This window comes from Trachurus trachurus (assembly GCF_905171665.1).
Source record: "Trachurus trachurus genome assembly, chromosome: 23".
Classification (NCBI taxonomy): Eukaryota; Metazoa; Chordata; class Actinopteri; order Carangiformes; family Carangidae; genus Trachurus; species Trachurus trachurus.
The window spans coordinates 10,276,718-10,288,928 of NC_139912.1; the positions used below are offsets into that span (position 1 = coordinate 10,276,718).

At 42.3% G+C, this 12,211-nt stretch overlaps 1 protein-coding gene across 1 annotated transcript in view; it reads right to left on the reverse strand.

Annotated features, from left to right (window-relative positions):
• cacna2d1a (calcium channel, voltage-dependent, alpha 2/delta subunit 1a) overlaps positions 1-12,211 on the reverse strand; it is an 87,640-nt gene that overhangs the window by 47,969 nt on the left and 27,460 nt on the right. The window contains exon 4 of the mRNA XM_083999615.1: positions 3,042-3,101. Coding sequence (XP_083855741.1) covers positions 3,042-3,101 — 60 coding nt within the window. The remainder of the gene's footprint in view (positions 1-3,041; positions 3,102-12,211) is intronic.

A 12,211-nucleotide genomic window follows, 5' to 3' on the forward strand; every position in this document is an offset into this window, starting at 1 on the left:
TCTCACTCAAGATGACCACACCCAGGGCCGTTGCATAGACAATTCTAGGGGCCCACAGCCCAGTAGTGGCCACAAAACCCCCGGTGGCCTAATCTTTCTATGATTAAATTATTCTCCATATAACCCTGACTAATATCCATACTGTGCATCAGCATCAAAACAAAGTATGCAATGTAAGTAATAACCCCCTGCCTCCTTATTAAAAATGGTTTAGTCCATGCTGGAGCAAAAGTAGCCCACCATGTGTATCAGGCACTGTCAAGAACATAGAGTAACAGAACAATAAACAAAACAAAAAAAGATAATACATAGTGGCAATATCAAGTCAGGGGGAAGGGGCCCACTTCAGTATTCTTTCAAGGGGCCCAGAGTTCCTAGCAACGGCCCTGACCACACCCAGTGCTAAAAGGTTTTTACATGCACCAATTGGCTGCTTTGTTAAAGCAAACAAATGCCACATATTACACATACTCAAGTGCACAGTGTTATTCAGCTTCTGGTATACACTAAAGGACACACATGATCTGTGTGTAATGAAAGCACCAACAGGTCCATGTGGGGCTGAAGTAGCCTTGGGCAGACACAGCACTGCACAGTTACAGTGCAGCTGTGGCCTCAGATGCGGGGACACCATGATGATGTGCCACCATGTGTGAGTGAGTCTCAGGCCTTTATGCATGTCCTCAGTATTCTTCATTCTTGTGTATTAGTATCAAATCAAATAAGTATAAGAGCTAATTACTTAAATCAGTTGCTTTTAGTTTAGATGAAAGCATATCCACAGTTAAGGCCAACTTGCTAATTCACCATAAAACTGGATCAAGTGTTACGAGTTGTGTACGTGTCACTTTGTGCGCTGCAAATACACTGCGACAAACTCACTCTCTCATCTTTCTGATCTGCGATAGCACCGGTGTGAATTAATTCCCTGCACACATCACACACCTTTGCCTATTTACAATGCAGGACAGATATTTAATTGGTTCAGGTACGCAGGAATCCCCATAACATTAACCAAAAAATTAATTTTGCTTTCTAGCCAAGCGTCTCATGCCAAAGGAATATCACACTTGGTGACTAATACAGCGGGTAAATGACTCTGTTCCCAGAGAGGATATTTCCCTCCCTGTTGTCTAAGCACAAGACAGCATGCAAGACATGTGAATAATGAGAAACTTTTAATGGAAAAGCACCATTAAAGGTTTGGCAAATATGACTGAAGAGTTTCCTCAAGCTAATAGGCTAAATGGCAAAGTTGAGTTGCTCCAAAGTTCTTCCACTTGAGGATGTAAACACAATACCATTAGTCATTTGTTAAAGAGCGTGAGGATTTTCTCACTGCAAATCAGGGAGAGGAAATAACGCAATTTGCATTTATTATGGATCACAGGCAGCGAAGAGCTGAGAGATCTGCATTGTAATCCCCAGAGAGAGAGAGAGAGAGAGAGAGAGAGAGAGAGAGAGAGAGAGAGAGAGAGAGAGAGAGAGAGAGAGAGAGAGAGAGAGAGAGGGCCACTACTCGAGCAAAGTAATTGAATGAGTAAAATAATAGTGAGCTTATATCATTTGCTGTATATTCCCTTCTCATGTGTTCTTAAACTACTACGGTATCAGAGTGTGGTGTGTGTGTGTGTGTGTGCGTGTGCGTGTGCGTGTGCGTGTGCGTGTGCGTGTGCGTGTGCGTGTGCGTGTGTGTGTGTGTGTGTGTGTGTTTGTACAGTATGGTCATCATAATCATGCCTGGTTGTTTCTGCCTATTATGTTAAATAATGAAATTCAATCTAGTATGAAGTCATTACAGGATGATTGTCATTGTAATGGGATTTGCCATCCAATTATACCAATCATACTGGATGATGATGTAGCGGACATACCGGGACCCGGCATCAGCCACAAACCACTAAAGAAGTTAATTGTGCAGACATGCAGAGTTACGGATCCAGAATTGACACTTGATTACTCTTCTCACCAACTAACTGTCAGTTTGACAGCAGACAGACCAAAATAACCTCCTCTCACAAACAACAGACCTTCTTTTAGCAGGTCAGGGTGGTGGATGACCAGACTGTGGGCCAAATGGTTAACGTCACAGGATCAACAAGTGGACACTGGGCCAACTGGAGAAAAACCTCCATTTAAACCTCAATTTAATCACAAAAGACTCTTATTTGTTGGATTTTTTATACAGGTCTGTTACTTGGCAGCAGGTTTTGCCTATCTTGCTGTTTCAGCCATTTATGCACTTTATGATTTTATACATGAATTATTCTTCATTCTTTCTTTGCCACGGCTCCAAGAAACTTTTTCTTCTTTGTCAACACGTGTGATCTCTTTTTTTTCTAAGCCAAGTCAAAACCAATTGAATCAAACAGCCGAAGTGTGTCACAGTAATTTTGTGTAACTTTTTGATAAATATCACGTTTTTCTTTTTGAAGCCTTTTAACAGCTTTTGAGTCATGCCTGCCTCCTCTAAATTTATCCTGCTAAATAAATGCAGGATAAGTTGAATGCATTAGATTATCAGGACAGAGGCCATCCCACAACTGCCTGCAGAGACACAACATCTACTGGCCAACTCCAGCCAGATTCGAGGAGAAGTCACCTGGATACGGCGGTTGAGGTTAAAATCTAACAATATTCATCAAATCTCATTCATAGATGCAGCAGTTATTATTTGTACAGCCTATTGTTAAAATCCATCACATGTTCTCTCCCACCACCATCAACTTATTATGCATTTCATTATTTTTTTCACTATATTGCATTTGCTCTGTAGTTAATGGTTTAGTCAATAAATCTCATTATATAACTAGAGACTAGAGAGGTAGCTGCTAATTGATATGACTGACTGATAACATTAATCAATAAACTGATCCAATAATGTTTTCCTCTCTGAGGACCCGTGCCCCCTTTTCAATAAAGAATTCGTATTCATAAATTGAATACACTCCAGCTCCTCTTGTGGAGTTCATGCCACCGCTTGATCTGTACGTAACGCAGCCGCTGTTAATGAACATATCAGAACATGGCCGCTCGCTCACCTCGCTGTCGTCCCTCCACGAGTGAAACATCTGATACCGCTCTGCCTCCGACGCCAGCCTCTGAGAGAGGAGAGAGAGACACAGCATGTTAGAATTTATTCGAGATTCCTATAAAAAAAAAAAAAAAAACGTGAGGTTAAACATCTGCTCCAAGCTGTGGAAAGGAGCAGGGTTACGTTTGAAATTGTGACATTTAACCCCAAGGCAGCTTTCAGATGATGCTGCTGCTGATGCAAACACAGTGTTTCACGGAAAATACCTAATTCCCTCTCAGCATCCACTGGTATGAATTAGGCCCATACAGTGACACAATGTTACGCTAAAATTAGACCCACAGCTATTCCATCTTTTCCCCAGATCTGGTCCTAATGACTAGGTTAATGGGTTTATAATGGCCCCAGCTTTTAATCTGTACCTGGTCCAGAAATGCACTGTACTATTAATTTCCCTTGGGAAATATCAAATCCAGCTCTTTTGCTGCTTATGTGTACGAGCACAGGAGGGTCTGGCGTCACACACACATACGGAGAGGTGAAGATCCGGCGGAGGCACAGGAGTAAATTAATTTATGAAACGAGAGGCGGAGGGAGGTGAAACAATGAATTATTGAATTAATTCTGCCGTGAAATGAACAAGACAGCCACAAGAATATCATGCCGGGATATCACCTGCAGCGTTTGCGCGCAAAATCAGACATTAAAAAATGACACCAACAATTTTGCACTGTTGATAATTTCAGAATCACTCATCCAAAATCATTAAGTTGTACCTTTTAATAAGACTTCAACAGATATTTAATGGTTGTAACTATTCTGTTCTGCTGCTTCTGCTTTTTCTTTTTCTCTTTTAAAAAAAAGGAAGACCCCCACCACTCTCTCCCTATATATTAAATTGGGACTGAGGCAACATCTTGATAATGAAACCTCCCCTCCTGCAGATCTGGCTTCACATCACTCGTTATGCCTGTACTGTACGCCGTGCTGCCCCACAATGTCTGCCGCCACGGTGGTGGGCTGACACTCTTAGCGGTCTGAAACACGGTTACCTCGGCTATGTCTCATTAGGGTTGGGAAATTCTTGCGGCGGCTGTCACAGAGGACGGGAGCTCGTGCGCGGCTGGCACAGGAGCAAAGGTGAAGCTGTGCGTGTTATCTGCGCGGTTATTGCAGGGGAGGAAAGTTTTGCTGCACCTCTCTATGCGTCAGTGAGAAAGCATATGTCACTGGAGGAAAAAAAAAGTTATAATTGGATTACATTTACATGACATTTCTGGTGTACATCCTCCCGGTTGGCCTCCCTTTACCACATTAGACCTTTATGTTTCTGTCTCTCCATCCACACAAAAGCATCTCTAGTCTTCAGCTGCCGGTAACCACCAAGCAGCATGGACTTGATGGGAATACTGCATGTGGTTGGTTTCCAGTCAGGTCATCATTGGTGAGAAGAAACATTCGGGTGTGTGTTTCAATCAATCTACTTAACTACTTATCTGACCCTGTGGTTACAAACCAAGCAATGTTGATTTACTCTGGAAGTCTATTCAAGCTCAAAGCACCATCAAAAGAATGAAATATGATAAGATTGAAGGACTGAGGCTAACGCTGCTGCGTCTGACACGCTGCATTTACTTCACTGGGAAAGCCAAGCAGTGAAAAGCTGCTAAATCTTTACATCGGTTTTCATTTTAAATACGCATAATTAGGTAATTTCTGAACATGCACAGGGATTATTCCAAAAGATACCACTGCTACTGATGTGTACTAGAAAGAAAATTATAATTACACAGCAATGCATTCACTCACCTATGGTTTATCTTATCTATGGCTTTATTGAGTTCACTTTGTTGATTTAAACCATTACAAAGAGAGCTGCTGACCTGGTCTTTGACTCCTGTTGGCTAAAAGTTACAGCTGTCAGGACGAATTCCCAGCAGCTACACACACAGACACACGCTCAAAGGAACAGGTTCATTAATGAGCGTTTCTAGGAGCAGGCCGAGGGGTCACAAGAGTCAAAGGTCAGCAGCTGTTGCAGTTTCCTCCACTTTGTATCTGCTGCTTTCATGCCGAGTCCACAGCGTGCACATGTCGCCTCTCCGACTGGTGCCAAGGCTACGGTGCCTTCACAGGTGCCACGTGAAACACATGTCAGAAAATCTGGGCTGCAGCACAAATTCAAAAGTGCTGTAAGTAATGAGAATAAATAAGCATGGCAAAAATATGGACTGGCTAATGAGCTGGCATAAAATTTTATGATGTCAGCATGTCGTTATAGAATGACTAATGAGAGCATATTGCTGAGGTGCAGATAATGAGGATGATGTGTGGCTGGTTGATGCTGTGCAGCCTCCGAGTAAAGAATCAGACGGTGTAGCTGTTGTTCCACTTCCTGTTGCTGGTGAGAGCAAAAACCTTTTTGTCTCTTTACTTTTAAATGCAGTTAACATGCAGCCACAGGGGTAGAAGAGATATACGTTTATATGCTGCGATATAAATAAAACAGCAAATAGAGAAAACTGACAACAAGAGGGAATAAAAGTGTGTGTGTGTGCAGGCTGAAAGTGACCACCACACAGCCTGTGTGTGTTTGTCTGTACGTGTTTGGAGAAAATGAATCATATCCACTGTAATGCACTAAATCTCCTACTGATGTCGATGCACAAGGAGCCAAATGGAGTGATTTACGCTACAAAAACCTGGCTCTCTGAGGAGCTTCTCCTCCTGTCGTATGTGATTAACCGAAAACAAATATTATCATTATTACTGTATGCACATAATTGATGCATTACACAGTTCTATAAATAGGGAAATGTGACTGAGAATGTTAAAAAAAAGAGCAAATATGACAAATAATGTTTGACCTAAATGTGTGTTTCTGTCTACAGCACAAACACATGTACCCTGCGGAGACACAGTGGTTCCCTCTGTTTCCAGCGTCAGCAGCAGCTCTCGAATGCAGCTTTGTGGCTTTACAGTATAAACCTTCTGTCAGGTTTGATTTCCTCTACCTTTGGTGTCTTGTTGGGGGGGGGGGTGATGTTGGAGAGTTGGAGCGTAGGTAGATGAGAGGATGGATTAATGTAAGGTAACACACAGAGTACAAAAGTCTCCCACGGTACCCTACACGTCTGACATCTAAAAAAAAACATGGGATTACCGATTTAAAACGTTTGCGCCCGGCAACCTCCTCTGATTCTGATTCTGCCTTTTGTGAGCGACACACAGAGATGTGCCGCGTAAACACGCACACTTCCTTCGCTGACACACGTTTCCTGGCAGTATGATTAGAGCATCTCGTCCTGCCAGGACAAGAAAACACACACACAAAAACGTGCACACATACACTCACAAAAGAACGTACACACACACCTGCCATCTCGCTGATGTGTAGGGAGGCATGGGAGAGCAGAGGAAACATGAGCATCTGCTGTTGTGACTGGCAGCACTTTAGTCAGATCTATCCTGCTCAGTCTGTAGGGAGCCAGCAGCAGAGTGAGAGAGAGAAAGAGAGCGGCAGTCTCTCAGTCACACACACACACACACACACACACTACGAACTAGGGTTGCAAATTTCTGGGAATTTTCAAAGTTGGAATTGGAATTTCCATGGGAATTAACGGGAATATATGGGAATAAACAGGAATAAATCCAAAATTTACAAAATTGAAGGTTGGCCCTTAATCCTCAACATTCATGTTTTTGTTGTTCAGTAAAAGAACTGATTGTTCATTCAAGAATTAAAACTTGATAAAGTTCTACTCACAAATAAATCTGTTGAAATGTTTTTTAATTGTATCATTTTGCATGGATGTCTGCTTAGAACAAAACAAAACATTTACATTTATGTTTGGATATGATATAGTTTGTTTAAATTACCCCCAATTTCCAGTTAATTCCCATAAATTCCTAATAATTCCCATAAATTCCCATAATTCCCATAATTCCCATGGAAAGTTTCCAATTTGGAATATTTCCAAAATTCCCTAGCTTAACTTCCCATGGAAAGTTTCTGGAAATTTACTGGAAATTTTCCGCCCCTTTGCAACCCTACTACGAACACACAGACTCAGACTAGCAGGACAGTAGTGGACAGCGAGCGTGTACAAGATGAAAAGTTAACCATATTGTGCAGAAACTTGGTCAGGTAGACAGGGAACAGCCTTCCACCAACACACCCACTTGTTACCTCGCTGTCCACCACCGTGCTGACTGGTCTGACAGCTCATCTCTCCTGCAGCAAACTCCTCTCGTGTGCCAGCTGGCTGCAAACAACTCCCTGTTACAGCTGTACCCGGCTACTGTGTTGACATGGCAGCTCTCTACACACACCTATCCCTCCCTCCTCCATCTACACACACAGATTTACTGGATGTCACATATCGTGCAGGAACATCACAATTTCCATCACCTTGGGATTCTGGCTCTTTGTGTCTCTTTTTAAATGATTAGAAGGATAATTAGCCTGGTGGAGCCTCCTTCAGCTCAGACAGTGTTTTGGCAACAGCGATGTGAAGATGTGAGGATTTATTGTCTGCAATCATTTCACAAGACAGTTTTTTTTCACTCTCAGTGCTCATCACGCCGAGCTAATGTTGATGTGTCAAGCCCTAGAGAGAAAAATCCGCACACACAAAACATGTCAACTATAATTTTGCAGATTGCACACCTTTGTTCTGCAGCTGTCTGAGGCTCATGAGCAATAATGAGTGAGACACATCAAATGTTGATCCCAGTGTGGCTATACTGATAGGTTTCATGGAGGGAAACAGAGACGCCAAACACAAAGCAGGAGCAGCAGAGACAGAGTGCGACAGCTGGGCTGACAATAGCAGCCACACATACACACACTTGCACGCTGCAGGAAGTGGTAAATAATGAGTCACTGGTGGCCAAAGTCACACACACATGCACACACTATATCCCACTGATTCAACATTTTCTGCAACATTATAGATATGAAATATTAATGGATTCTCTGGTGTGAGGAACAGAAACGTGTTTGCATCATATTACATCACACACACACACTCCACAACAGGCCCTTTAAATAATCCCAAACTCTGAATGGCTCCACTCTCAAACACTCGCAAGTTGTATCTTTAGAAGTGCAATGTCACAGCAGGATAAAACAATTCATCTCCATTTTGTTTGGGAAAAAAAAGAAAGAAAGTTTGCAATATGCTTTGCAATAGTTTTGTGCATTTGCCAAACCATCTGTTTTTAGCTTCTGTGTGCCGCCTCCTCACTGCTAACTGTGTATACATCTTTGGCTAAGGTTGCCTGTTTTAAATATGCTTCATACTCCTCTGGCATGGAAACACAGAGCAGGAAGTCGGCCACTTTGGCTCGAGGCATGGGAAGAATCATCCTGGATCTATAATTTAGACAGAGAAGAGGTTTTGGCTGCATCATATAGAAAACAGCAAACTAATATATCAGATCAAGCCAAACGTGCCTCTGAAATGTGACCAACTGGTTGTAACTTTTCGCTGCTTTCTGATCATTTACAGGCCAAACAATTAGAATCAATACTGAAATGTGTGCTTGTATTTGTCCAGTATAAGTTATTTACACCTGTAGGCACAATTAACACATACACGGACAAAAAAACAAAACACAGGCAACACAAATCCCAAGACCCATGCTAAATGTAAATGTGAAAACACATTTAGTAGCCTACAACTATAGTATAGTATTATACTGTACACAGCATGATTGTTTCTTAGGCTTCTAGGTCCCTGAACACAGATTAAAAAAACTAATTGGAAACACACTGACAAATTCAACAATTAGTATATTTTCCATTTTGCTTTGTCTTTACCAATCCTATGATTTATTATGCGTTTCCATAACAACGGAAGCTTTAAATTTTTCCCCCTTCACTATGCAATTTGACTGCGACCAAAGGGGGTCATATTTTAATGCCTTGCAACTACTCACAACATTAATCATACCCACTAAGATCACTCTGCGAGAGGCCAGTTTACTCTGAGAGGCCTCGCCTGCAGCCTGCGACGCCACCCGCATAAATTACCTGCCAATAATACTGTACTGTACCTCTGTGGCATGTGACATGAGCAGAAATTTATGTTGTTTATTCAGCAATTTCAAGATAATAAATTGCACCTCTCTCACCTTCAATGAGAGACATCCTTGGAAGGACATAATTGTGTAAAGTGCCCGACTGTATATGCTCGGCTTTCTTCAGAACGGCATAGAAAGTAGTGGAGAAGTTATTACTTCATTATTTCAAAGTGATGTTTGAGCATAAGTGGACACACACTGATGTGGAATCGCACAGGGAAAACTATTTTCAGTTAATAAAATAACGTGTGTGTGAGTGAGGAGCTTAATGAGCATCTGAATGTGTGTGTGTGTGTGTGTGTGTGTCTACTCTGTGATTAGGGTTCTAACAGCAGTGTCTAATGACTCACAGCATGTCATCCAGTGTCAGTTTAATAACGCACTTCCAGACACTGGAGATCAGTGACTCCTCTGTAATTACGCACCACTACATAACACAATGCTTAGGAGTTCTATTCAAGTGTGACGCTCTGGCTCTCATCCCTCTCAGACAATTTAACGAACACGAATGCGACCATGGAGGTAATTTTGTGATAAACTCATCCATATGGTAGATTACGGAAGATGAGAGCACTTGAATGAATGTTTTCTCATTTCGGTTGCTCCTCGTTGGACGTACAAGAGAGGGGCAGTGAGAGAGAAGTAGAGACTGACAAGTGATTCATTTTTTGGAGTCAGGAATCTGTTTATGATGCCCATGTTGCTTAGCGACCGGGCTCAGGCGTGCTCATGGTAACATGCCACATCCACGGTCCATGCACAGTGGAGAGCCAAAGCTCTCGTGCGATGGCAACACAAGAGACCCGGAACATTTTCTTCCATTATGTTACCACTGTAGCGCACGCCATCTTTTACTCCTCATCTCAAACCTGTCGCTCTGTGTTAATGCCAACATCCCACTCATGATTAAGAAAATTTGGTTTCGAGTGAGTGATCAAGAGGCCAAGGTTGGAAGGCAACTGTTGTTTTTGTCTCAAAAAAATGGCGACCAATTGTGGCTCAGACTCTGGTGGTCAGCCAAAGCCTTTTGGATCTGCTGCCAAAGTGCTAATGCAATCCCAGGCCTGAAATAACCCCCAACCAATCAATATTCAAATGGCACAGCCCTCGGCTCTCTGCTCTGTAGACCTGTATCATCTCCTCCCTTTATGCCGGGGGATGAGAATGGAGAACCTGGCTCCAGCTGAGAGCTGGTTCGAATTGACCGAACCATTGAAACTGTACGCCAGTGAGTTCATCATTTGTCAGGAAGCAATCTCTGAAAGTTACTTCAGTTCACTTCAAAGCCGTGCATCTACATGAATGGAGACCTTCAACTTTAGGAGGTCATGGTGGAGAAGAAGAAACTGTCACCAAGAAAGATGACAGCTTGCATGTGAAGCGTTTCACTAACATTAGTTAATTGTAACGTCTATCAATAATGTGCATGTGTCCTGATTCTGATATATAGTGTTGATGCTGAAAACCTCCATAAAACCTAAAAAGAAAAAAACGTTTTTCTGCCCAACAGAACATTTGTCAGAAATCGTTATGGGGAATCAATACAGGATCAGACTGATAAGCACAGTGCACTAAGGCACCGGTATCAACGAAATCTTATCAGTTTCCATCTCTGAGCTCTCCCTGTCTCTGTCTCCTGGGCGGTCTTTGTCTTTTTCTTTTGACTTCCCTCAGACAAAGGACGTCTCTCTCTCTCTCTCTTCTCATCCTGTTCTTCCTTTTATTCTCCGCCTCTCTTTGACTTTAATCACAGCGTCTTCAGCACAGGTCAGTCTGCTCTCCTCTGTGCAGGCAGTCTGTCCGGGAGGAGATCTTGGCCGGCCGCCACGTCCCCCTAAGCAGGTGCTTATGTCAACAAGCATCCCTTCAGGCTGGTACAAAGCATCAGAATCAGAAGGAGTTCCTTGAAGCCACTCACACAGAACAACCCCCCCCCCCCAAATGTCCCAACAATCAGTCCTCTCCCTTTACTTTCAGGCCATCTCGAGACCGGCCATCAGCTAAAACTGATCTTGGCAGCCAGAGTAATCCCTCTTGGCTTTTGGATGTCAAAATTGAAGACTGTAAGGATTTTATATTTCAGAGGACACAAAAAGGATGTGTCACTCCTTTTGCAGTCATTTTATGTTGTCTCCAATGCGTAAATATTTCAAACGCAAAGTGAAGGACACATTTGTCAGCAGTTACTTTCAGTGAATTACCTACTAGCATAAAGGATGAACATAACAAAACTTAATTAAAATGATGAAGTACTGAACTTAGATCCTGAATTTCGTAATGAATCTCTATATTTCAATCCCAAAGCAAATCAGTAATTTATGTTTTTTTTACACTTAAGAGTATGGAAATGTCATTTTTGAACTTAACAGCCTGAATCTTTTGAATCTGTTTGAAACAAGAACAATCACCTCAAACTAATGGCTGCACTTTCTTCCATTTCAAGGTTTGAAAACTTTAATTTGACTAAAATAATTCAGTTAGTTTAAGTGTTTGCAGTGTATTTTGTTGCCGTCAATTGTGAAATTCTGCTTTTGTAATAAAAAAGAAAAATCTCCTCACATCTATGATTGATAAATGAACAGATCTGGAGATCTGTGTCGGCGTCACTGTCGGAAGAGAAATGACCTATTCCGCTGGGGGAAGTTAACCACAGGCCCCATCAAAGAGTATTGGTTAAGAGGAACGAGTCAATAATTGATGAAAACAGAGCCAGAGGTGGCTTGGATATCAGAGAGAGGTGATCTACTGTAACTGTCAGGACGGGTTAAAAAAAGAAGCTGTGGTCAATGGAACAAATGGACTAAAGGTGTGTGTTTGTGTGTAATCTGCCCTTACTTCATTCACAATTAATCAACAGGACACGTCTTCTCACAGTTACAGTGGAATACAGGGTGGATGTAATGATGGAGGCAATTGGAGCGTAATACAGTGGAGGAGGCTCTGAGTCACAGACAGAGACAGAAACTGAGGAGGGAAACAAAGCATGGTAGCAGTGAGGCGAGACTCTTCATCCCTCCGTCAGCTTCTTTCTATGACTGAGTGAGTCAAAGTAAATCACACAGTAAGGAGCTTTCTATAGGCGGTGCA